Source organism: Dermacentor albipictus, chromosome 3, assembly GCF_038994185.2.
Source record: "Dermacentor albipictus isolate Rhodes 1998 colony chromosome 3, USDA_Dalb.pri_finalv2, whole genome shotgun sequence".
Classification (NCBI taxonomy): Eukaryota; Metazoa; Arthropoda; class Arachnida; order Ixodida; family Ixodidae; genus Dermacentor; species Dermacentor albipictus.
This window is the reverse complement of record NC_091823.1, coordinates 183,249,806-183,276,095: the sequence shown is the minus strand read 5'-3', so window position 1 is coordinate 183,276,095 and position 26,290 is coordinate 183,249,806. Positions and strand designations below refer to the sequence as shown.

Below are 26,290 nucleotides of genomic sequence, written 5' to 3'. Positions count from 1 at the left end.
TTTCTCTTTGCGCACATCGGTGAACCGTTCGACTGTGTACATGCCCACTTTCCTCAAATTCAGGAGAGAGCTACCAAACCCTACGGATCGCGTTCTGTGAACCAGCAGCGGGGCGAGCGCCGCTGCGTCAGGTCTCTCTGATTATGCGGTGCAAGTGCGCGCTAGGATGAGCGAGGCTTTCTCATGCCCGCACCAACCTGGCGAAAGCACGCGCTGGACAAAAGGCACAATACGACCGGTCGCATAGAGAGGTACATTATAAAGTAGGTGACCTCGTCCTTAGGTGCAATCACGTGCTGAGTGACGCAAAAAAGGGCATCTCAGCCTCTCTGTTGGCCAAGTGGTCGAGCCCATACCGAGTGGAGACCAAAATACCACCTCTTGTGTATAAGCTGGTGGACTCAAACGGTACACCATCCGGACGTCCAGTGAACGTTTCTGACCTCAAATCTTTCGTTGCCAGAAGCAGCAACTGGGAAGAGGAAGAGAGACAGCAAGCGCAACCGAGCAAGACGGCGGGTCTCAATCCGCGCACTCGCCGGTATAACTTGTGAAAACGCTCTTAGTCACCGCTTCTCGCTGGTAGGCAGAGGGACCTTATTTGTGCCTATAGCGTGAATGCACGCGTTCGGAAAAAAGGCGCTCATTAGCCGAATAAGACGCTTTTTCGTAGTGCGCAGCTTCTGCTGAGGGCCGTGGTAAACCGAAGTGATCTGCGAGCCCGCCGGTGTGAGCTGCGAAAGCGGACCTAGCCTTTGCCTTACTGCTCTCGCCCGGGGAACTCTATCCTCCAGTGGCGCTCGAGTGACATGAAAGGCACGGTTAGTGTTTCAGCGCTGGCCGGAGGGATGCATGAGGCTACCATAAGCCCAATATGCCCCTTTCTGTGAGCCTCCTCCTTCCCTCTGGGAGCCGCCTGCAAAGGTGAATGCGCCAGAACAATGCATGATTGGCAAGCTGACGGATGCAGTGTGAGCTTCGTGTTCTGTGTATGAACATTGTCGTTGGACTGTGAGATTTGCTGTGGGTGTGTTGTTATTTTAATTGAAGTGCGGATTAGTTGTGTGAAGTGTTAATTGTCAGGCTGGTGCTACACAGACGCCTACAATGAACCCGTCGCAACACGTCTCAAGGACGTCGAGCGACTCGTCCAGGTCTCACGAGAGCCGTCGCCGCCGCCGCAGGCACCTCCAGTCGCAAGCCGTTCAGGAAGCCACTGCGGTCATATTCGCTCCTGAAACCACAGCACGACCCGTGTCATCTAGCACTTCTAGCGCTTCTACCACCTCCGTGCATCTAGTGCTTCTACCACCTCCGCACCCTTCCAGGTGTGGTCGTTGCCTGCGTCTCCACAGCCAGGTCCCCGTTTGCCTTCACACCGCCATGTCACTACGCGGGCCTTCAAATCCGGCTCTGAAGCGTCACTTTGCTTCGTGTCGACGAAACAGTGGAAGGAACAAAGAAAGGTGGAGAACGACATGAGCGGGTGAGAGATCCCGCGCATCTTCCGCGGCCGCACGGTATCAGCCATGGTCGAGGCCTCGTGGGGCGGTCATGGCCCCTGACCCTTCATGGCCCTGACCCGCAGTACACGGCAGTGTACTGTGGCGTCTGCGGTGTGCTGCGGCTGTGCCAGTCCCATGACTCAGCGGGGTGCACAAGCTTTACGTGAGGGGGACACAGCCAGCTGCCGGGGAGCCCGTGACGAATCCAGCCACACAGGTGCTGCAGAACATCGACCCAGACGTCAACCCTACCCTGCTGCGTTCCGTTGTTGGCGCTCTCGTCTCGGACCCTGTGTTCGCAGCAACCATCGCTGCAGCTGTCCAGCAGGCGACAGCGCTGGCGCCCCTCCACAGCTCTGTCCTTTTGCCAGAAACCGGAGGCACCGACCCTGCGGGAGAGAGTCTCGACTTCGATATATTCGCTTGAGAAAACATAACAAATCAGACGTCAGCTTCGCCATTGATTCCAGTCGGCTTCCTCATGGGCCGGCCCAAGTCTTCAGGAGGGGGGGGATGTGGGGACCCCTTTTGGACCCCTGTCTCCTGTTCACGCGCGACTGGGGCCATTCGCCCGTGCGATTGCTGGGGACACGCAGTTCCAAGCCTTATTTTGGATAGCGTACATTCCCCGCGGTCGCTGATGCCGGCGTGACGCGGAACCTGCTGCCTGCACGCGCGGCTCACGTTACGCCGTGCGAGAACAGTGCCTGAAGAGCGGGCCCCTCTCGCCCTCTCTTCTGCTCGTCTCTCCTTCAGCATCGGAGGTGCACGGGCGCTTTCGCCCGGACAGATTGACTTTCGGTGCTCTTGGCTGTCGTACGTGCGGACCCGCTTGGTCCCGCGCCCCTCTGAGCAAGGCGGCCCCCTTCTGTGTGGCGAAGCTGCTCGGAACAGCCAACGTGGCGAAGCAGAATTCCCGAAAGCTTTCACCCGTAGTCTGCGACTGCCACCCCAGTGCCGTATTCCTGTATTGTATGCGCATTTTGTACATAACAGGGAATAAACTCCATTCGTTGGTGCCATGACTGGAGTCGTCTCTACGCCTGGCCGATGAGTCAGCAAACCCGCCACGGTGCCCCTTTGCGTGCGCTGAGGAGGGGGGACGAGCTACGTGTCTCCTTAGACCTTAGCTAGCCGGGTTCGGGCACGTTAGCCCGAAGCCCCACGCTGGATATCTGTAAAGTCTCTTTCTGCGGGACACCTTTTGTGTAAAACCTTGGGGAATAAGGTTTACCCTGCATTGCTTTTATTTCTAATGTCTGCATTTAATGCAAGCTTCGTCTAAGCACGGCAAAGGTTGTTGCAGCACGCTACCTCTGAAGCAAAATGAGCTAACATGATCACGGCACTACAGCCGTCTCTAACATGATCACGCACTACAACCTCCTTCCGGACTGCCGCCATGACCGTCTCATCGACACGACAACGGGACATTCTGCGCCAGGACAGCGAACGACTACCCACCAGCCAAGCATCAAAGTACTCAGCGTTGAACATAATTCACCGTACCACGCCACCCTCGCTGAATTTCCCGGTTTGACGCGCCCCAGCGGGTTGCCACGCGATGTGCAGCACACCACCTTGCACTACATCCGGACCACCCCAGGCCCCCCGGTTTTTTGTCGTGCCCGTCGCCTTGCCCCGGACCGCATGCGCATAGCCAAAGCAGAATTTGAAGCCATGCTCCAGGAGGGAATCGCCCGCCCCTCCGATGGCCCATGGGCCTCGCCACTTCGCCTCGTCCCTAAGAAGACCGAAGGCTGGCGGCCCTGTGGGGACTACCGTGCCCTCAACGCCTGCACAATTCCGGACAGGTACCCCGTTCACCACATACAGGACTTCGGCCATCGCATTTCTGGTTGCCACGTTTTTTCCGTGCTAGACTTGGTCAAGGCCTACACGCAGATACCCGTCAATCCGGACGACGTCCCGAAAACTGCAATTATTACTCCTTTCGGCTTGTTCGAGTTTCGCTTCATGAGCTTTGGCTTGAGGAATGCTGGACAAACCTTTCAACGCTTCATCGACGAAGTCGTCCGCGGCCTCGACTTCTGCTTCGTCTATCTTGACGACATATTGGTCTTTTCCCGCAACGCCGACGAACACCACGGGCACCTTCGTCTGCTTTTCCAACGCCTCGACGACCACGGCGTTCTCATCAATGTCCCAAAGAGCACGCTCGGCACTTCAGTCGTCAAATTCCTCGGCCATGAAGTTTCATCAGAGGGAACACGACCCTTACCCGAACGCATCTCAGACATGCAAAATTACCCTCAACCAACCACCGCTAAAGACCTTCGTCGTTTCCTCGGCATGCTGAACTTTTACAGGCGTTTCTTGCCACACGCAGCCGAGTACCAGGCTCCCCTCCAGGATGCCTTGGCCGGTCTACGAGAAAACCAACCCGTCACGTGGACGTGGCTTTAACGTGGCTTTAACGGAACGTGGTTTTAACGGAACCCGTCACGTGGCTTTAACGGGACTTTTCGAAAAATGCAAAGCTGCTTTTTGCACCACCACACTTCTCTCCTACCCTGTGCCAGACGCTCCCTTGGGGCTCTTCACAGACGCCTCTAGCATCGCCGTAGGCGCCGCCCTTATGCAGCACGTAGACAACACCTGGCATCCCTTCGCGTTCTTCTCCAAGAAACTCTCAGCTCGCAAAACGACCCCTTCTGCGGCCAGTCCCACCAACGAAACCACGACCCCCGCGCCGTCGAGTTCACCAGCTTACTACAGAGAACTTCTGGCGATATACGAAGCAGTTCAGCACTTTCGCCACATTCTTGAAGCACAACACTGCACTATCTTCACAGACCATAAACCTCTGACCAACGCCTTCTCTCGGCGCCGCGACAAACTTCTGCGGGTCCAGCAGAACCAGCTCTCGTTCATCGCCCAGTTTACCACCGACATCCAACATGTCAGCGGGAAGGACAACGTGGTCACCGATGCGCTTTCACATGTGGCAGCTATTAGCCCTTCGCAGATAACAGCTGATGTCCTCGCCGAGGCTCAGACTACAGACGCTGAACTGCAGGAGCTTCTTAAGGGCGGGTCCTCGCTACAGCTGCAGCAAGTCCCCATACCTGAATCGACAAAGACTATCTACTGCGACATGTCAACAGCACGAAGCAGGCCTTACGTGCCCCTTTCCCATCGCCGTGGCCTCTTTAACCAGCTACATAATCTCAGCCATCCCGGCATACGCGCCTCTGCACGCCTCGTGGCTGACCGCTATGTCGGGCCCTCCATGCAGCGGGATTGCCGCACCTGGGAGCGCTCCTGCATTCAATACCGGCGCGCTAAAGTCACCAGGCATGTCACTTCACCACTCGGCGCATTCCCCCAGACCTCTGGTCGGTTTCAACACGTCCACCTTGATATCATAGGGCCCTTGCCTCCAGCTGGACGCTATCGCTACTGCCTCACCGCCATCGATCGGTACACTCGATGGCCTGAGGCATGGCCCCTCGAGGGAATCACTGCGGAAGACGTCGCCTCGGCCTTCTTTGGTGGCTGGATTGCCCGCTTCGGGCCCCCTCGCCGCGTCACCACCGACCAAGGACGACAGTTCAAATCGCACCTTTTCCGGCTGCTTGGGCTGACCATCGGGTTCGAACGCTCGCGGACCACCAGCTACCACCCATGTGCCAACGGGATGATCGAACATTTCCACCGACAGTTCAAAGCAGCCATCATGTGCCACCCGGACTCAACCTGGCCTGAAGCCATCCCAGCCGTCACCCTGGGTTTTCGCGCCACCTTCAGGCCCGACATTCAGGCTAGACCCGCAGAGCTCGTCTACGGGGAACCCCTCCACCTCCCAGGCAAATTTCTCGCTGCACCGCCATCCACAACCGGGACGTCAGATCCCACCGATTTCATCGCCCGGCTCCGAAGCACTATCGCTACCCTCCGCCCGTCACCTGCAGCTCACCACTGTAAGACCGCCCCCTTCGTCTTCAAGGATCTGGCAACGTGCTCGTACACTTTTCTCCGCGACGACACCGTCCGCCGGCCTTTACAGCCACCTTACAGTGGACCCTACCCAGTCGCGTAGCTAGGTCGTCTGGCACCCGGGGCCCATAGGTCTTCTGTCACCCCCCCCCCAGCTGTAGTCGAGGAAGGCGAGGATATCAACAAGTTCCGGGTGCCTTCAGACGTATATGACACCCCCCCCCCCCCCCACTGGCCCCTTGCAGCTGGGGCCCACGGCCCCCCGGCACCCCCCCTTGTGGCTACGCCACTGACCCTACCCAGTTCTCCGTCGCGACGACAAAACCTTCACCCTGCGCACTAAAGGGAACGCAGTCCGTGTCTCTATCAACCGGCTGAAGCTGGCCTACACTGATTCCGCCGAACCAGGGAATACCAGTACACCCACAGACGTCCATCCACGACCGCCGACATCGCAGCCTGCTTCTGTCACTACATGCAGCAGACGTCACGTACGCTGCCCAGATTTTTTCAAGCCCTGAGGGCTCTCCACTCCACGGAGGGTGATGTGGCGACACAATCCGCGCATATTTCTGCGCACCCTCCGTCGTCTTATATCACCTGGCCCAGCATAACACAGCTGCACGCTGGACTGCATGGTCGATAAAACATAGCACCACCACCACGTCACCCGAGGTATGCGTCACGGACGGTGGCTATAAAAACAGGCTGCCTGGCTGAGAAAGACGGCCTTCTACCTTCCGCTACTGTGACGAACGTAGCGTTGGTATGCCTGTCCACTGCCATTGTTAGTCGAATAAAGAAGCATTACGTTTTTATGTTGGGATATGTCCTTTGGCAGACACGACATCCCACAGATGTATTCATTAGGTGTTCTAGAGTGTTTGTGGTGTGTTGATCTAGAGCGATTCAAAAAACTTTGTACGGATGTGTCAATGATTTTGTCACCATGAATAAATTGAAACAAAAACTTTAGTTGTCCTAGTTTTGCCCTACTTTGCAGTGTTAATAAACCAGCTCTTTTTAATAATTCAGTCGATGAATCCATGAACTTGTTTTTATTATAAATGAACCTTATTGCCTTCCTTATTGCCTTCCTCTGCTTCCCCCTATTATGAGCTTTTTTGTGTACATAAATCAAACAATACTGGCGTACTCCAGCACTGGTCGAACAAGCATTTTGTAGGCCAGCAGATACAAATCTGCTGGCGCAAGACGAAGGCGTCTTCTCAGAAAGATTAGACGCTTTGGTACTCAGCATATACTTTGATTTCCACTTGAGGCTATGTTGTTAACATGGGTTTCCCATTGGAGAACACGTGTTACAGTGACACCCCAATATTTAATCTGAAATACCCAAGTGAGAGGTGTCATTAGTAATGTAAGTGAAGTCAAATATCTGTTTCTTTCTACTTACTGTTAGCATTACTTATCTTTGGGCATTCAGAGTCATCTCCCACTCCTGACACAAAGAAAAAGTAGAATTTTGTATATGGCGATCATCATTGCAATTAATTTCACGGTACGAAAAGCAATCTTCACCGAATAGATGGATGTTACCATGTAATCTGTAAGGAAAATCGTTTATGTATATTCAAAACAAAACTGGGCCCAAAACACTGCCTTCTCGCACTCCAGATATAATAGGTGCTAAACTGGAAGCTTCATTCTGAATATACAAGAATTATGAGCGGCAGACAGAAGCACACTCACTCACATTCACTCGCACTCATTGAAAAGGTGTGAGTGCCAGTGAGTGTGAGCGAAGGTGAGCGTGAGGGAGGGCCAGTTAGTGTGAGTGGAGATGAATGCGAGCATGAGTGAGTGCCAGTAAGTGTGAGTAGAGGCGAGTGTGAGCGAAGGTGAGCGTGAGGGAGGGCCAGTTAGTGTGAGTGGAGATGAATGTGAGCATGAGTGAGTGCCAGTAAGTGTGAGTAGAGGCGAGTGTGAGTGAGTGTCAGCGGAGGTGAGTGCGAGCGAGTGTGAGTGCAGGTGAGTGGAGGTGAGTGCGAGCGAGTGTCAGCGGAGGTGAGTGCGAGCGAGTGTGAGCGGAGGTGAGTGCGAGCGAGTGTGAGCGGAGGTGAGTGCGAGCGAGTGTGAGTGGAGGTGAGTGCGAGTGTGTGCCAGTGAGTGTGAGTGTGAACGGAGGTGAGTGTGAGTGTGAACGGAGGTGAGTGTGAGTGGAGGTGAGTGGGTGCCAGTGAGTGTGAGTGGAGGTGAGTGTGAGTGCCAGTGAGTGTGAGCGGAGGTGAGTGTGAGTGTGAACGGAGGTGAGTGTGAGTGAGGGCCAGTGAGTGTGAGTGAGTGTGAGTGTGAACGGAGGTGAGTGTGAGTGAGGGCCAGTGAGTGTGAGTGGAGGCGTGGGTGCCAGTGAGTGTGAGTGAAGGTAAGTGCCAGTGAGTGTGAGTGTGAACGGAGGTCAGTGTGAGTGAAGGCCAGAGAGTGTGTGGGTGGAGGTGAGTGCGAGTGCCAGTGAGTGTGAGCGGAGGTGAGTGCGAGTGAGTGCCAGTGAGTGTGAGTGTGAACCAAGGTGAGTGTGAGTGAGGGCCAGTGAGTGTGAGTGAGTCAGTGAGTGTGAGTGGAGGTGAGTGGGTGCCAGTGAGTGTGAGTGAAGATTAGTGCAAGTGCAAGTGAGTGCCAGTGAGTGTGAGCAGAGCTGAGTGCAAGTGAGAGTGAGTGAAAGTAAGTGCGAGCGTGAGTGGGTGCTTGTGTGAGTGGAGGTGAGCGTGAACGGGACTGCGGGGCCTGGAAAAATTATGGTGAGTGAGTGTGAGTGAGTATTCTCCCACACTGCCGACCTATGGTGCTTGTTTATGTTTATCGGGTGACCGCATTTCACTGTCTAACAATTGTTATCGCTCAGCACAGGACATGCCTATATGGAAGTTTCTCGAATGTTATCAATGGTTCTATCTGCTGTTTGTTGTCACCGAACTTTCTGTAATCTGATTGTACGTATGCGCAACGCAAATTGTGTAGTACTTTCTGGAAGACATGCAGGCACCAGCGATTTCTCTGGAGCTTTCAATGACTCATGTATAAAAGCTGACCCGCTTGACCTCTGATCAGATTTTTCACCCATCGCCGACTATATTCGCCAGTGTCGTTGTTCTTTGAGTGTAGCCTGTTCTTGAGGGCACAGATTCGCCCAATAAAATGCCAGTTTCGTTACTCACAGTTTTGCTGCTTTCTTCACGGTCACTACTACCATGACAATATCATACTATATCGCAATCCTCTTCGAGTTTGATATAGTCAGGATTGACTGTATATACATTCACATATGCATTATACATACGGGAATGTCTAAATCCTTAGCCAGCGGCTAGTTTTGAATCCATGCAAAAATAACTAGTCAGGTCACTCGAATCTCAGGTTAGCTTTGAACCCTAACCAGCACTGCTTCACTGAGTGTTGGGAACCAAAGTTCTGATTTCGTTCCAAGTTGATACAAATCTATTTGCAATGGCCATAGGGCTCTCAGTAAGCCGAGAAACCATCTCGCAGTTAAAGTAAAATTGTGGGTGACAAACTGAATGGTGAAAACTCTCTTTATGGCTCTCATGTTTAATGACATCATGCACTGCAGTCACATTAAAAAAAATTGAGCCACACGACTTTCGGTATCTGGAACTTCAGTCACCATCATACGGGGGATGTTCTGAAAGTAAGTTTCGTTATATTTTTTTTATGAGAAGGTCCATAAGAAGAGAAGAGAAAGAGAAGGCCGTAAGCCGTTTTACCACTGTTAACCCTTTCAGGGTCAATTTTCTCGCCATATGCAACCGCCCAGAGCCGATTATTTTTTTATTGCAGATTCCACTTCTTCTGAAAGACCTATTTTGAAAAAAAAAAGATTACTGTAATTTTTCTAGGGTGACCATAAAGTGAGAAAAAAAATATTTTGCGTTGGTATATATGTACTGTTTATTCATGAATAACAACAATAAAAAAGGAAATAAACTTATCAGAATTAAAAATTTGATGCATTGTTATACGCATAGCTCAAGGCTTAGAAAATGCACACATGAGAATATTTTGCAAGTCTCAAATGTTCCTGCTATTGCTTTAATATTTACGCCTATATTGTAATTGAACTGCGTAGGTGAGCGAACTCAAGAAAACTGTGTGGTTGCATGCTCGTCAAAAAAGTAAAACATGTGACAAACTTCCACTAAGCTTCATCTTATCGCCAACCAGAGGCAATTAGTTTTCGCAAGTCTCAAAAAACAAGAAAAGGAAAGAAAATGCACGCATGGCGGCATCCTTCCTTGCACACCCCCGTGAGCACTAAACGAACGAGAAACAGGCAGTCACCCTTTGAGTGATTAGTAACGAGATAGCCATCAGTTTTGCGAGCGCAAGAAGCAGAAATTGCCCACAGAACAAAACCCAAACCGCCGCCCGCCCGTGCGCCAATGTGCAAGCGGCAGTATATAGACACGCCGGAACAAACTAGCTTTAAAATGAACCATGCAACGAAAACCGAGAGAAGGAGGCGTGAGAAAAAAATTCCCTGTATTCCCACATAGTGGCAGCACATGCCAGGAAAGAAAAATTTTGGAAATCAGCGTGCCTTTTAAACAAACACACGACACCATAAATATACGGCATCAACCATTTTGGACTCGTTCGCAGAGCTATATATCTACGTCATTGATCCTGAAAGGGTTAGTGGACTTTGGGACTTTTGGTGCTTTTGTTTTTCGCTCTCCTGTTATGTTTGCAGCATTGGCACAATGCTTTTTGAGAGCGGGGTATTGACACATGTGCTTGTTTATCTTTATTGGGTTACCTCATTTTACTGTTGGACGAATATTGATTGTAGTTGGTTGCTTTATGCGGAGGTTGGTAATCAACTGCTGCACAAGGTGCTTACGAAATTCTGCTTTCACACTCTCTATAATGCTCTGGTGTAGAGTTTGCTGCAAGGATGTGTTGTTTGGCGGCAGAAACTCTAAGCGAACATGCGTCATGCGAACATTCGCAAGGTGAGCAGAGTACTTGTCGAGGACCAGTAAAATTCTTCAGTCATACCTCTTCATTTGGTCGTCGAGTTTGATGGGCCTCGTGGAAAAAAGTTCTCTAGTTATCGAGGCTCGTTCGCTGGCGCAGTAGTTGTACGGTAACAAGATGACATTTTTCATGCAGCGAGGCTTCACTTCTTGCCGATGACGAGCTGTTTAATCTTCTTTGTGCCTGTTGTATTGCAGCAGAGCAGGACTGTCACACAAAGATGCGACTTGTTCCCTCCTTTTCACTGCTACCCTTTGAAGTGCATCGTCCGGTCTGGCAGGAGCTGATAAAAACACGCGGTTTCATCCATGTTGAAAATATCGTCTTAAGAGGGCGATTCAGCCACCTCTACAAAACGATCATTGCGCCAGGAATTTGCGCCTTCTCTGTCAGCAGCCTTTTCCTCAGCCGAGTCTACCTGCTAAGTTATTCCGTTCCTTTGGCAGAAACAAGAAAGCCAATCAGCACTGGCATCGAACCCGGTTGTTTCAAGTACATCGGCAAATTCGCAGCTTTTTCTTTTAGCATTGGGCCAGATGCGGGAACGTTTACATTTCAATCCAATTTCATTTTATTGCCACTCTTGCCATACAAATCATCAAAACACTGACTGAACCCATAGCCAGAGGTTAGTGTGGGGTTCAGAAACAAAAGTACACCATGGCAATGACACAGCACTTGCGTAAAGTGAAAAGCCCAAAATCACAGCGAAAGATAAAAATACAGCATACAATGAGGAGAAAATAAAATAATATGCATTTTACAGTAGAATGAATAAAGATCTGTCATAAACAACTCACTACAACAAACCGAAAGCGACTATCACATAGATCAAATAAGGCTCATAAAGTATGTTCTTAATGTTTTATTTGTTTCGTGGGGCTGTTTTATATCTGGGGGTAAAGCGTTCCAAACCTTGGCTCCTGAAAACTGCACTAATCTTTCACTGTAGATGTTATTATTCAGTGGCAGATTAAAGCTATGTGTGAGGTTTCTTGTGAGTCGAGAAGGAGAGCAAAACAGGGAGGCATTGAAAGGTTAATTATATTTTACTATGTTTTACACACACCACTATCTTTAAAGACCGCAAAAGGTCTAAAGGAAGGATATTTAATAACTGGAAAATTTGTTTACCTGGTTCAGTATACTTTCTCTGTGTTATAAGTCGGATAGCCCGTTTTGTAATCGCCGGATAGGATCAAGGTAAGTGTTGTATGTCAAACCCCATGATTCTACACAGTATGTTAAATGATTGTTACCGTAAGAAGGGCAAAATAAAAGGTACGCAGTGTGTGTGTGTTAAAACAGTCACGGGCCTATAATAAGGCATAACAGCCAGAAGCCAACTTCAAACAGATGGCGCTAATCTGATTTTTCCTGTGAAGGTGTTCATCTAGAATGACACCAAGATACTTAAATGAGTGTGTTCGTTCGAGTGAATGGTTGTTAATGAAAAGGTTAATTTGGTAGTTGTCAATGACTTTTGCTCGTGAGCTAAATACTATATATTTGGTTTTGCTTGAATTAATTGTTAGCTTGTTGGTGAAAAACCAGTTGAAATTTTTTTTTTCAATTCAGCGTTTGTCTTTGCAGTCTGGCACCTCTGAACCTCATGAGAGCAGCTTGGTCCACATTTTGAAAGTTTTCCAGTCGCATCCATTTCTTCTTAGGAGCGAGTTGCAAATCCCGGTGAAGCTTGACACTCTTGTCTTGGTCTTTCAAAATGATCCTGACAGTCGATGGGGCAATGCCACGCTGTCTGCACGCATTGATTTGCTTTTTCCCTGCATCGATTTCCTGCAATGCGTCCAATTTGTCCTGCAGCGAACACTGCTCTCACTTCTCCTTAGGGCCGTCGCTAGCTGAATTGATCATTGGATCTTATCCGAACATTGCCAAACCTTTGTCGTGAAGTTCTTGGCGAAGTTTGTGGTAAAGCAATTGGCACTTGACATGGTGATGATGTTAGCTACCACACTCGCAGTTTCTGTTTCATGCGAGAGATGCGGCACGGTTACTTTTAGCCGAATTCGTAATACTGATGTTTCTTGGTTATAAAGGAGAAAATAAACTATGTGCGTTTTCTCAAATATATGCTCTATTGAAATTCGTAGTTCTGAAATATTTTTACCTTGAAAATATAGGAAATCTGGCGGGGATATATAAAATATTTGTAAATTTGAAAAATTTGTTAATTTGGGGTTCGTAGTTACGAGTGTTGACTGTATAAGGTAACCTTAAAAGAGCACAAAAATGTGCGCGGACAAGACATGGAGATAGCACTTGTAGTGTTCTGTCTTGTCCATGACCTTTCTTTTGTGTTCTTTTAATTCTAACAAAGCTTGTTGCTGAGCTAGTTGATTCATGACTTATTTTAAGAACAAAATGTATGGCACTAAGCAGATGAGAATGCAGTGGAACAGAAACAACATATACGGTAGCCAACCTCCAACTGTTTGTTCACCAGAAACCACGCAACTTTATACATGAGACTTAGGGGCAGCATAATCACAGTAAAAATAAACCAACAAGTTTGATAGGACCTAGCAACAACAACATGAGCCAGTGATCGTCAGAGTGGATAGACCTTCAGTTCAGTTCAACTCACTTAGGTACATTCCTAAGTGACCTGAACACCCGCCGTGGTTGCTCAGTGTCTGTGGTGTTGGGCTACTGAGCACGAGGTCGCGAGATCGAATCCCGGCCACGGTGGCCGCATTTCGATGGGGCCGAAATGCGAAAACACCCGTGTACTTAGATTTAGGTGCACATTAAAGAACCCCAGGTGGTCGAAATTTCCGAAGCCCTTCACTATACGGTGTGCCTCATAATCAGAAAGTGGTTTTGGCACGTAAAACCCCATAATTTAAGTGACCTTAACTGAACTATCAAGGCAGGCACATAGGAACATGTGTGCATTGCAGACGTAAACCGAATAACCGACCAAATGGGACAGCTACACATTCTAATCTTGGCAGCAATTTCAGGCTATCTGTTATGAATTAATTTTCTTTGTCACCTAATGTTAGTGCCAGCATGCTAACGCACCAGTTGCCTGCTCTTTTTATTAATATCTTCCTTTCAGAGCAGTTTCATGCTTTCCTTAGAAAGGTCGTTTGGTCCAGGAGTGGCACACAGTGGTCTGCCAAGTGTCCACCAGTGTTGCTGTCGGCCGCCTACCGGTGCTCTCTCGCACGATTGTTGAAGCATTGTCGTGTTTGTCCAATACACATCCTGCCCCAGCTTAGGGGAATATCGTAAACCACATCACTTAAACAATTGGTGTATCGTGTTGCAGGCATTTGATGGCTTATTCGCCATCAAAGGGCAAATCTGGTCCAGGTTGCATATTGAAGTTAGTTATATCAAGGTTTAACTGCACCTGCATGCATACACCACTCTAATAGGGCTAACAATGTCAATGCATGGTTGTGCAGGCCTCCCCCATCGTACAGAGCCCAAGCGAGAAGGGCAAGCGTTCATCTGCACTCAGGTGAGTTGGGGTGTTTGTCATTTACACTGACACAGTGCACTGTCAGGCTGTCTTTTTGAGCATCGTTTGGGGGGACGCTTCATTGTCAGCATAATTGATTTAAAACATGATAAATATCATTAGCAAGGCTTTCAGAAACATTTGAAAAAAGGTAAAGTAGCAGAAAGAAATTGCACTTTAGCCCGATTTGAAAGAGCACCAAGGTTTAGTGTTCTGCTCAAGCTCCTCCTGCTCCTCCACTTGATTGTGCGCCTTACATTATGCCTGCTGCTCACATATCTCATCGCACTGGCCATGCACTGCGAGTTACTCAACCACGTTGCTGTTCTAAAACATTTTGTCTCATTTTTTTCCCAGAGCAGCCAAAGACTGGAACAGCCTTTGCCATAGCATTGTTATTATTGCCTGCTCATCTAGCTTCGTGCAAAGCGTAACAAGTGTGCTTTCACATTGAATCACTGTGACAAATATGCCTTCTGCTGTACAAACCCACCCCTTATGCAATACCCCCTGGGTGTCTAAGGAAATATTTTAAAAGGTTAATGAATGTAGAGTGCTTTAATAGTAGGCAGAGGCGACCAGGCACATAGCAAGCGTGTCACAGCTTTGGCGCTGTGAGGCAGTGTTACATGCGGTGCACCTCAAGGGTGCACGAGATGAGAAACCCAAGGAGAGGATGAGATGCTTTGCCATTGTTGACACACACAACATTCAGCAAGTCAATTGTTCAAGCTGCATGCCTTTATTGCATGGCTGGGCTGCAGCCTGGCTGTCTGCTCACAACTGTAAGATCAGATTACAAGTGCGTACATCGAGGCAGCTGCTTATAAGCAAATATGTGAGCAAGGGCTGATAAGCCCAGCACAACAAAGCCATCTGCAGTGCTATCGCAGTGTGTTACTGATATACCACATCCCTCTGTACCTGGGGTGTTGCCAGGGAAACGGGAGGCTTAACACTTTCGGGACCGACCCATAGGCCTTCGATCATATGTGATCAATGGTTTTGCGTGTGCTGCCACGTTCAAATTTCCACACACTTGGACAAGTAGCCCCATCTAGGAGGTCGTTGGGAACTAGACTCTTGGTTTTGGCATAGTTTCTTTTGTTTTCCAGCAGGTGGCGATACGTGAGAAAGCATTTTCTAGAGTGCGGTGGCGGCGGACACAGTGGAAAATGGCGTCGTGCTTGTGTCCAGTCGCTCAAAGAGACTGCCGTCAATCGCGCGATTCGCTGCTTCGGCAACAGATTTTTTTAATGAACCGAGCAGCGAAGAGTCTGAAGACGACTTCGGCAGCTCTGATTTCATTTTGGACTCTGATTCGGGTGACAACGAACTGCGCAGTTCATCTAGTAGCCGAAGGTGAGCGTAGTTCCACATTCAGTTCTCTCTGGAGTTGGTGAACGGGCTCGCTATATGTTCTCGTTATTTTGTCTTTACTTGATGCGGTCTCAAAAAGCTACGGTAATGATCTGCTTCTGCCAGTGCAAAAGCGGATCGAGTTTTCACCGAGACGGGAACCTGGCGTGTACTTGGATGCAGATGTGGGTGTGGCGCTCAGAAGTGTATCAAAAAAATTCCTGACTGCTCTGGACTTCTTTCTTCTGTTTTTCTCGATGAACGTGATCGAAACCATTTGCAAAAACACGAACAAGTATGCTTGGACTCACATTTTGGAAAAACCAACGCATGCTTGTTCTGACAGATCTTGGGAAGAAGTCACCCCAAGTGAAATGCTGAAGTTCATCAGACTCAATTTACATGGGCATTGTGAAGGTTCCTCAGCTAAAGTTGTATTGGAATGTAGGAAATCTGTACAGTGGTCTGCTCCCACCACGGATCACGCGGCGACGCCGGTTTATAGCTCTCCTTGCAATGTTGCATGTTGCGGACTTGGACGATGTAGCTCAAAATTCAAGAGGGAAGCTCCGATACATGTGGCGGCTCCGGGAGCACATGAATGAAGTGTCAGCAAATCTTTTCCAGCCACAATGCGATCTTTCCGTGGATGAGCGCATGGTCAAATCGAAAGGGGCGGTCAGGCATCCGACAGTACATCAAAGATAAAGTAACAAAATGGAGCTACAAGCTGTGGGTCCTAGCTGACCCTGGCACCAGATATACTGTGCAGTTTAGCGTGTATACTGGTAAGTGTGAGCAGCCAGGGCCCCGTGGGTTGGCTTTCGATGTGGTTTGCCAGCTGTGTCACAAATATCTTGATCAGGGCTACAGGATTTATATGGACAATTTTTGCACTTCTACGCGCCTGTTTAGTCTCAGCCGAAAAACATTGGCTTGCGGTACCATACGCAAGGATCCCCGAGGATTTCCTTCTGAACTGAGGGATACATGGTGGGGAAAAAAAGCTCGACGCGGTGACATTCGATGGTTGCGCGATCAGAACATCCTGTACCTTCAGTGGAAAGACTGGCATGTTATCAGCATGATGAGCACGGTTCATACTGCAAATGACGCGGTCATCGCAAAAAAAAGGGGAAGAAGGCAAAACTCCTGGGCTCAGATATCTGTAACAAAGCCTCTGCTGATCCATGATTATAATGGTGGCATGCTAGGCGTAGATAAATCGGATCACATGATTGGCTATTATAATGTTCTAATGAGAAGCGTATGGTGGCAGAAGACTCTGTTCTTCCACTGCGTCGATATTGCATGTGTGAACAGTTTCATACTCTTCCAAGCTCACCGCACATTGCACCCAGAGATTCCTGAGCTGGCAGGCACTGCCGAGTTTGACCACCTAGCTTTTAGGGAAGAGCTCATTCTGCAGCTTCTGAATCTTGACGGTGCCAAGCAAGCACACTCGCCTCCACCACCTGTCGCAAAACATAGTCCCCAGCAGCTGCGAAGCAACTGACCACGGCGGCGGTCAGACCTGTGATGCAGTAGAGGGTGCTAAGAATACCTGCGTCCGGACAGGCCGCCATTGGAATCTGAACATGGCAACGCTTAATGCTAGAACGTTATCTAGCGAGGCGAGTCTAGCAGTGCTATTGCAGGAATTAGAGGGCAGTAAATGGTATATAATATGGCTCAGTGAAGTTGGGAGGACAAAAGCATATACAGTGCTCAATAGCTGGCACGTCCTGTGCTACCGGGGCTTAGCAGAGAGACGAGAACTAGGAGTCGGATTCCTGATTAATAAGGATATAGCTAGTAACATACAGGAATTCCATAGCATTAACGAGAGGGTAGCAGGTCTTGTTGTGGAACTTAATAAAAGGTACAAATTGAAGGTCGTACAGGTCTATGCCCCCCCCTACATCTAGTCATGATGACGAAAAAGTCGAAAGCGTGTATGAAGATGTGGAATCGGCGATGGGTAAATTCAAAACAAAATGCACTATACTGTGTGGGGATGCTCAACTCTCACGCGTCCCCTGATAAGTTGTTTTCCCGCACGGTGCGTCTCCTGTAATCCGGCTTCGCCGCGTGGCCTGGTGCCTGTGGCGGTCGGAGTGGTTGAGGCGCAGTACGAGAGAGGGCGTGAGTGTTGCGCTGCAAACGCCGCAACAGGCGGGGTTACTTGGGCGCCGAAAGACAAGGCGCTTCCTCTTTGGTTCGGGGCAGGAAGCAGTGCGGACGTGCTGTGCCGCGCGTGCGCCGATCCATGCTTCTGCGAGACTGTCTTGCGTGGCCGCCTTCGAACGCGCCACCGTTCGCGTGACCGTACACGCGAACGACCAGGCGTTGGGAGCCAGCATGGGGCGAACATATTCGCTCGCTATCTGGTCGCGGTGAGTCGGACTTCCTAGATTTGTCGCGCTCCCATCGCCGTGTTTTGGGGATAGCAACTCAGCTAGCAGGCATTGATCTATGAAAGGTGCAATAAATGCCCGTGTGATTGTTTGCACTACTGTGTTGTCGTTCCTTTCTCCCAAGAGCACGGGTGTGAGAAGCCCACAACGGATGGGCGACTTCAATGCCAGGGTAGGCAAGAAGAAGGCTGCAGACAAGTCAGTGGGGGAATATGGCATAGGCTCTAGAAATAGCAGGGGAGAGTTATTAGTGGAAGGGTTGAAATCTGGGCCAGTTGGTACATACTTGAAAGGAAAAAACCAGTCAAAAACACAAAGGACCAGAGGAGAAGTTCACGACACAATGACTGGGCGACTGGGACTCTTCCCTGGGCGTCTTTCTAAATGTTCGTAGTCCCGGCAGTCAGGCTATGCTTTGTATTAGCGCAATTGCTTCCATCACTTGTCGAGCATGCGCGCTTTCCCATTGCCTCAAGAATCCAGTCGTTGTGTCGTGAACTTCTCCTCTGGTCCTTTGTGTTTTTGACTGGTTTTTTCCTTTCAAGTATGTACCAACTGGCCCAGATTTCAACCCTTCTGCAAAGCATTTCTTCTTCCCTGGGCGTCTTTCTAAATGTTCGTAGTCCCGGCAGTCAGGCTACGCTTTGTATTAGCGCAATTGCTTCCATCACTTGTCGAGCACGCGCGCTTTCCCATTGCCTCAAGACCAGTCGTTGTGTCGTGAACTTCTCCTCTGGTCCTTTGTGTTTTTGACTGGTTTTTTCCTTTCAAGTATGTACCAACTGGCCCAGATTTCAACCCTTCTGCAAAGCATTTCTTCTTCCCTGGGCGTCTTTCTAAATGTTCGTAGTCCCGGCAGTCAGGCTACGCTTTGTATTAGCGCAATTGCTTCCATCACTTGTTGAGCACGCGCGCTTTCCCATTGCCTCAAGACCAGTCGTTGTGTCGTGAACTTCTCCTCTGGTCCTTTGTGTTTTTGACTGGTTTTTTCCTTTCAATTATTAGTAGAGTTTGCAGAACAGAATAATATACAGATAATGAATACTTTCTTCTGCAAGTGGGATAGCCGAAAGGGGAGGTGGAGGAGCCCGAATGGCGAGACTAGAAATGAAATAGACCTTATACTCTGCGCTAACCCTGGCATCATACAAGATGTGGACATGCTCGGCAAAGTGCGCTGCAGTGACCATAGGATGGTAAGAACTCGAATTAGCCTAGACTTGAGGAGGGAACGGAAGAAACTGGTACATAAGAAGCCGATCGATGAGTTAGCGCTAAGAGGGAAAATGGAGGAATTCCGGATCAAGCTACTGAACAGGTATTCGGGTTTAATACAGAAAGAGGACCTTAGTGTTGAAGCAATGAACAATCCTATGGGCATCATTAAGGAGTGTGCAATAGAAGTCGGTGGTAACTCCGTTGGACAGGATACCAGTAAGCTATCGCAGGAGACGAAAGACCTGATCATGAAATGCCAATGTATGAAAACCTCTAACCGTACAGCTAGAATTTAACTGGCAGAACTTTCCAAGTTAATCAACAAGTGTAAGACAGCTGACATATAAGGAAGTATAATATGGATAGAATTGAACATGCTCTCAGGAACGGAAGAAACCTAAAAGCAGTGAAAAAGAAACTAGGAATAGGCAAGAATCAGATGTATGCATTAAGAGACAAAGCCGGCAAAATATCATTACTAATATGGATGACATAGTTCCAGTGGCTCAAGAGTTCTATAAAGATTTATACAGTACTAGTGGCACCCACGACGATAATGGAAGAGACAACAGTCTAGAGTAATCTGAAATCCCACAAGTAACGGCGTAAGTAAAGAAAGCCTTGGGAGCTATTCAAAAGGGGAAGGCAACTGAGGAGGATCAGGTAACAGCAGATTTGTTGAAGGATGGTGGGCAGATTGTTCTAGAAAAACTGGCCACCCTGTATACCCAATGCCCCATGACGCCGAGCGTACCGGAATCTTGGAAGAATGCTAACATAATCCTAATCCATAAGAAAGGGGACGCCAAAGACTTGAAAAATTATATACCGATGAACTTACTGTTCGTTGCCTACAAGGTATTTACTAAGGTAATCACAAATAGAATCAGGAACACCTTAGACTTCCGTCAAGAGAAATGTGCAGAATATAACCAACCCTTATGTATAGCTTTCATTGATTACGAGAAAGCGTTTGATTCAGTCGAAACCTCAGCAGTCATGGAGGCATTACAGAATCAGGGTGTAGACGAGACATATGTAGAAATACTGAAAGATATCTATAGTGGCTCCAAAGCCACCGTAGTCCTCCATAAGGAAAGCAACAAAATCCCAATAAAGAAAAGCGTCTGGCAGGGAGATACGATCTCGCCAATGCTATTTACAGCGTGTTCGCAGGAGGCATTCAGAGACCTGGATTGGGAAAAAGTGGGGATAAGAGTTAATGGAGAATACCTTAGCAACTTGCTATTCGCTGATGGTATTGCCTTGCTTAGTAACTCAGGGGACCAATTGCAATGCATGCTCACTGACCTGGAGAGGCAAAGCAGAAGGGTGGGTCTAAAAATTAATCTGCCGAAAACTAAAGTAATGTTTAACAGTCTCAGAAGAGAACAGCAGTTTACGATAAGTAGCAAGGCACCGGAAGGGGTAAGGGAATACGTCTACTTAGGGCAGGTAGCGACCGTGGATCCGGATCATGAGACTGAAATAATCAGAAGAATAAGAATGGGCTGGGGTGCATTTGGCAGTCAATATCAGATCATGAACAGAAGGTTGCCATTATTCCTCAAGAGTAAAGCGTAACAGCTGTGTCTTACCAGTACTCACATATGGGGCAGAAACCTGGAGGCTTACAAAAAGGGTTCTGCTTAAATTGAGGACGACGCAACGAGCTATGGAAAGAATGATGGGTGTAACATTAAGGGATAAGAAGAGAGCAGACTGGGTGTGGGAAGAAACGCGAGTTAATGACATCTTAGTTGAAATCAAGAAAAAGAAATGGGCATCGGCAGGACATGTTATGAGGAGGGAAGATAACCGATGGTCATTTAGGGTTACGGACTGAATTCCAAGGGAAGGGAAGCGTCGCAGGGGCGGCAGAAAGTTAGGTGGGCAGATGAGATTAAGAAGTTTGCAGGGACAACATGGCCACAATTTGTACATAACCGCAGTAGTTAGAGAAGTATGGGAGAGCCTTTGCCTTGCAGTAGGCATAACCAGGATGATGATGATGACGATAAGGATCCTTCAAATGGTCTGTGGGGCAAACGCGTTGTGCAAGTTTGACAGGAACAGAAAAGACCGACGCATTGAGGAATGAATGGGAAAGGAAGTGTGCTGCCGCTTCTTTGAAGAAGCTTGAGCTCAAAACACAAAGTGATGGCTGATGCCATGGTGTAGATGTCCCTCATCTAAACGAAACTAAACGCTTGAAAGCAGTGAAACACAACACTGAGGTGTTGTGGATGTGCTGAGAGTATGTGAGGACAGTTGAGGTTGACTTTTCAACTACTGAAAGAGAAGCTCACTTGTGGCATTGTTCAGGCCTCATAGCAGTGACCACGCTATCAGTTGATAGAAATAGCTCATATTCGAAAATCTTTGCTTTTGTGTGCATCTTTTTATTCGTATTTGAAAATGTACAACTTGATTTGTAGTTGGCCTTACCTTTCGAAGTTGGACGTTCCAGAGATGCTCAGTAGCTTAGTCAGCAAGGCGCTGGAACTGCTTAACAGTCACGGTGGCGATGGCAGGTTGAAACGGCAACGCCAAGTACTCCTCTTCGCTCAAAATGTACCAACAAGCCCATTTCGCCACACTTGTCATCTACCGTCTTTGACCTTGGGTACCAAGCTTCTTGCTGTTCGGTGCCGCGTTTTTCATTGAAATAATTCGCCGCCGTTATCATTGGCACTGACTCCATCTTTGTAATCCTTGCCAATGTCTTCGGAGTTCGTAAAGCACAACGCATTGCATAGTACCAGTTTCTGAAAGTCAGCTTCGTCTCTATACAGCTGTATTACCTGGTGAAGCATACACAAAGTATTGCGGTGAAGCATACCAAGAGTGGAAAGGGGCAATTGTCGTGGGACACTATGTATTCCTTAATTATACACACGTGCACCCGCCGTGTAGTGCCGCAGTATGAACACTGATATGCCTAATAAGTGTACTGGCAGGCCTTCAGAGCTATTTCTGTGGCGATTTGAGCCTTTCGGGATAGTAAAAGGCATTCATTTTTTCAGACTCTCTTGCGACCCCAAAGGAGTACGAAAAATCGGATGTTGACTGTATTTCGTACATTTAGTAGGGACACCTGTGCAGTTCTGCATTTTGCATGTGCCGCGGAGCCACTCATGCTTGGTACCAGTCAGGGGGGCATCTCACTTCATTGTTTTTGGCACTAAAGGAGTGCGAAGCGTGTCAGCAGAATGGGCCACTTCGGTCCTGTTGATGCAGCCATCAATTTAGGCTCTGCAAGCGCTTACTTACCCGACATCGGCCTGATGCAGGGATCACACACACAGGACCCAAATGCCACAATCTAGAGAATGGGGCTGCCTCTTTCGGTAGAATGTTTGTCCAGGTCAACAGGACAGATTGGAACAGTAATGCGACGCTGACTGAGGGAATGTCAACAAAAGCAGCATGTATTTCAGAAAATGCAAAAGCATGTGCGATGATCAAGTTGAATGGACACTGGAAGGCATGCAGATCATGTTCGATACATGGCGACGAAATAAAAACGTAGCTTCACGATAGTTCTCAATCTAACACACATGCGTTATCTTGGGTCCAATCGCTGATAAGCCAACAGTTCGAACATACTAGCAGCAAGCATTATGGAAAGGCTTGTGGACCATTACCACGTCGGTCAGCAGTGAATTGTCGTCACAGCCACACTGCCTAGGCCCACTGCATAGCCACACTTGCTGGATTGCGAACTTGCTATAAATCTCCTGATTTAGGAATATTTGACAGGTGGCAATTCAAGCCAAGTCTCACAATGAAAAGGCCACCACCGTTGGCGTCGACTGTGGTCAACATACAGAGCACCAACACGCAGAGTGATTATCGAGTCATGTGGTGCACAGTCCGCACTTTATTCTGTTGCGCAAATTGGCCTTACGATAACCCACCGGCTATAAAGCTGAGTAAGCTCTTCTGTATTTTGGAGGAAAGCTGGAAAGCAAAATTTTCTATGCAATAAAGGATTTCCATAGAACACCAGTCCACTTCTAAGCTCAGAACGTCATTGATATTATGTGCAACATAATGTCACTAATTCTTTAGATTTAGAGGGGGAGAAGCACTTGATTCTATTCAACATACCCGCCGCGGTTGCTCAGTGGCTATGGTGTTAGGCTGCTGAGCACGAGGTCGCGGGATCGAATCCCGGCCACGGCGGCCGCATTTCGATGGGGGCGAAATGCGAAAACACCCGTGTACTTAGATTTAGGTGCACGTTAAAGAATCCCAGGTGGTCGAAATTTCCGGAGTCCTCCACTACGGCATGCCTCATAATCAGAAAGTGGTTTTGGCACGTTAAAGGGCCCCTGAAACGGTTCGGACAAATTTTGTAGGCGCGTAGGGTACAGCTTAAGTAGAACATTCGCACCACAATTTAAGTGAAGCGTTACGTATTAATGGAGCTGCAAGCGATTAGAAGTTACCCTCCTCCCTAGCTATGCTTTTCCTCCTCAACTCGCTCGCCGAGCGAGCGGCGCTAAGCTCCGCCTTCACTGGTTCAGCGTCACGATGCGACGTCACATCGCTCACTTCCGGTTGTTTAGGAGCACGCCCCCTCCCGCGCGAGACCTCTCCGCTAGCCGCTTGGCCGTCGACCGAGAGCTATCGAAGCAGCGTGCGTTGCGAGCATTCTGTCGTAGCGCCGAACGTGTCCGGTACTCCGCTAAAAACAGGCAAGCTGGTCATTTCGGCAAATGACTGGAGGCATGAACTCAAGCTGATGAAAGAACTTTAGCGTAGACGTACGTGAGCAGCCTGATCGGTCTGCACGGTCCAGACACTTGCTGGCGCAGCGCTTAACCAGTCAAACAAAGCGCTAATATTGCTCTAACCAAGTGTAAAGCATTTTAAACATTTATAAATCAACGTGTTGATGATTACACTCCTGCGAAAAATACACCACACCACAAATACACACCAGCAGCAAAGAATACACTTCGTTGCTGCTACTGTGTATGGTTGAGCTCTGTGCCACCAGGTGGCTGCACCATGCAGACCGTTAACATTTGCCCTTCTGCTCATCTCGTGGCTCATCCCGGCACAGTCAAGCGGCCAGACCCTGTCCCCTTGCGCTTGCGTTTGCCCTAATACTGGACTCGCGGTTTGCAGGTCGCTAGGTTTGCAGTCCACAAGGCAACAAAGTCGAATCATAGTGCTCGCGAAAAGACTGAGACCGACTCTGACCGCGGAGCTCTCGTCAAAATGGAGTACGTTGTAACACAAGCAGACGACACTTGCTGTGTGCCGGAAGTGCTGAAGTGTACTAAAAAACTATTCTTGTGTATTCTCTTTAAGTTATTTTCTTTTTACAAAAACAAAGTAACAAACATTCCAACTATTACGAGGATCATTTGTTCACCATAAAGTTGGAAAAATTATCGACCACGCGCCCTGGTCAGCCAATGAGATAGCTCGCCCATGTGACGTAATATGGGTTATTTGCATCATATGGGTAGGGGCGGCTTAAAATTCCGCCGAGCAGTGCGCTGCGATCGGCAGCGATGTGTATTTTTAAAACCTTATAATAAATTACACGCTTTACGCAGAGCACTTAGATGCATCAATTAATGATCAGAAGAATCTACTCTAACGACTCAGTACGTTTGTAGAAAATCGCCAAAATCGTTTCAGGGTCCCTTTAAACCACATAATTTAATTTTTTTTTCTATTCAAAAGGCATTCTATTGCTACAATTTGGCAGAAGCCATCTCAACATGGCTGTCAATGGTACAGTGAAAGCTCGTTAATTCGAACTTCAATAATTCGAATTTATGGATAATTCGAACTGTACGATTTGGTCCGGCCAAGCTCCACAGAAGTCTATGTATAAAAAAGTCCGTTAATTCGAACGCGAGAAGGTTCCCTTACGAATAATTCGAACTACGCTCGCCTGGCACACGTCTGAGAAACGCGCCTACTGCCTACACACAAGGCTGTATTGCCTCCGAAACGGAGAGAACGGCGAGAGAGGGCAAAATCGTAAAAAAATCTAACCGACGCGGGGTCAGCCAGAAGGCAGCGGCGGCTGCCGCCTCTCCATTCTACGTAACCTCCGAGACTTCTTGCCCATTGCGAATCTCGGAGGCTTTGCAAATCTTATACAGCTGCTAATGTTGTGCGGAGATGGCGTGGCAAGCTCCAAAACACAGCGAATCAAGTACGTCGCAGCTGCGCTTGCAATAAAGAACCAACGAATCCGGGCCTTCGCCACCTTCACATGTTCAGCGTCTTTGTCTCGGCAGTCTTCATTGGTTGTGCACCTCTGTTTTCAGCTTAGGAGGTATCGGCCGTCGCGATTCATTGTGATGGTGTTAAGCTTCGGCTAACGTTCGTTTTGGTGGGCATCAGTGGTGTGGCACAATCGGACCCAGAGCTTCGACTCCTAGAGCACATCGTTCTCAATCGGTTACAACCATTCCTGGAGGACTCGGGGAAACTTCCAACAACGATGATAGGATTCCGTCCACAGCTCTCACAACTCAAGACATCCTACTTCAGCTGAAAGAGGAGGTGATTGTACCAGCGACACGCAACTCCCCCACGGCTATCCTCGCCTTAGATCTTAAAGGGGCGTTCGATAACGTCAAGCACACAGCAATCTTACAGAGGCTAAACGCGCTGGGCTGTGGGGCCAGGACGTACTCCTATATCAGAGATTTCCTCTCAGATAGAAAAGCCATCCTTAAGGTCGGGGACAAAGCCACAAACCCCTTCCTACTGGGCGGGCGCGGCACACCACAGGGCGCAGTGTTATCCCCTCTCCTTTTCAATATCGCCCTAATAGGCCTACCGCCGCTCCTCGATAACATCCCAGGGATCCGGCATGGCCTATATGCTGACGACATTACCATCTGGTCGTCCACAGGGTCCATCGGGGAAATGGAGAACCGCTTGCAGGAAGCTGCAGACGTGGTGAGCGACTATGCTAAGTCATGCGGGCTCAGCTGCACCCCCCCAAAAGTCGGAGCTACTCCTGGTCTCACCGCGAAAGAAGCACAGATGCGACTCGCCCACTATCAACATACAGCTGGAGGGCCACACCATCGTTCCGTCTCGGAGCGTAAAGATATTGGGAATGGTTTTCCAGTCGGATCGCACCAATACAATATTACTTCAAAAGCTTAAGAATACAACAGCCCAAGTTACGCACATGATCCGGCGAATAACAACCAAGACAAGAGGCATGGGGGAGGCGGACACGCTTCGGCTTGTCCAAGCCTTCGTCGTGTCTCGAATAACTTACGCTATTCCGTACGCACTACTCAACGAGACGGAACTCAAGAAAATCGACA

The 26,290-nt window shown here is 48.8% G+C and overlaps 1 protein-coding gene across 9 annotated transcripts in view; it reads left to right on the top strand.

Moving 5' to 3' along the window:
* LOC135918099 (uncharacterized) overlaps positions 1 to 26,290 on the top strand; it is a 703,603-nt gene that overhangs the window by 389,303 nt on the left and 288,010 nt on the right. For all 9 annotated transcript variants that reach the window (XM_065451754.2, XM_065451756.2, XM_065451757.2 and 6 more), the window contains one exon: positions 13,919 to 13,974. In XM_065451754.2, the coding sequence (XP_065307826.2) occupies positions 13,919 to 13,974 (56 nt within the window). The remainder of the gene's footprint in view (positions 1 to 13,918; positions 13,975 to 26,290) is intronic.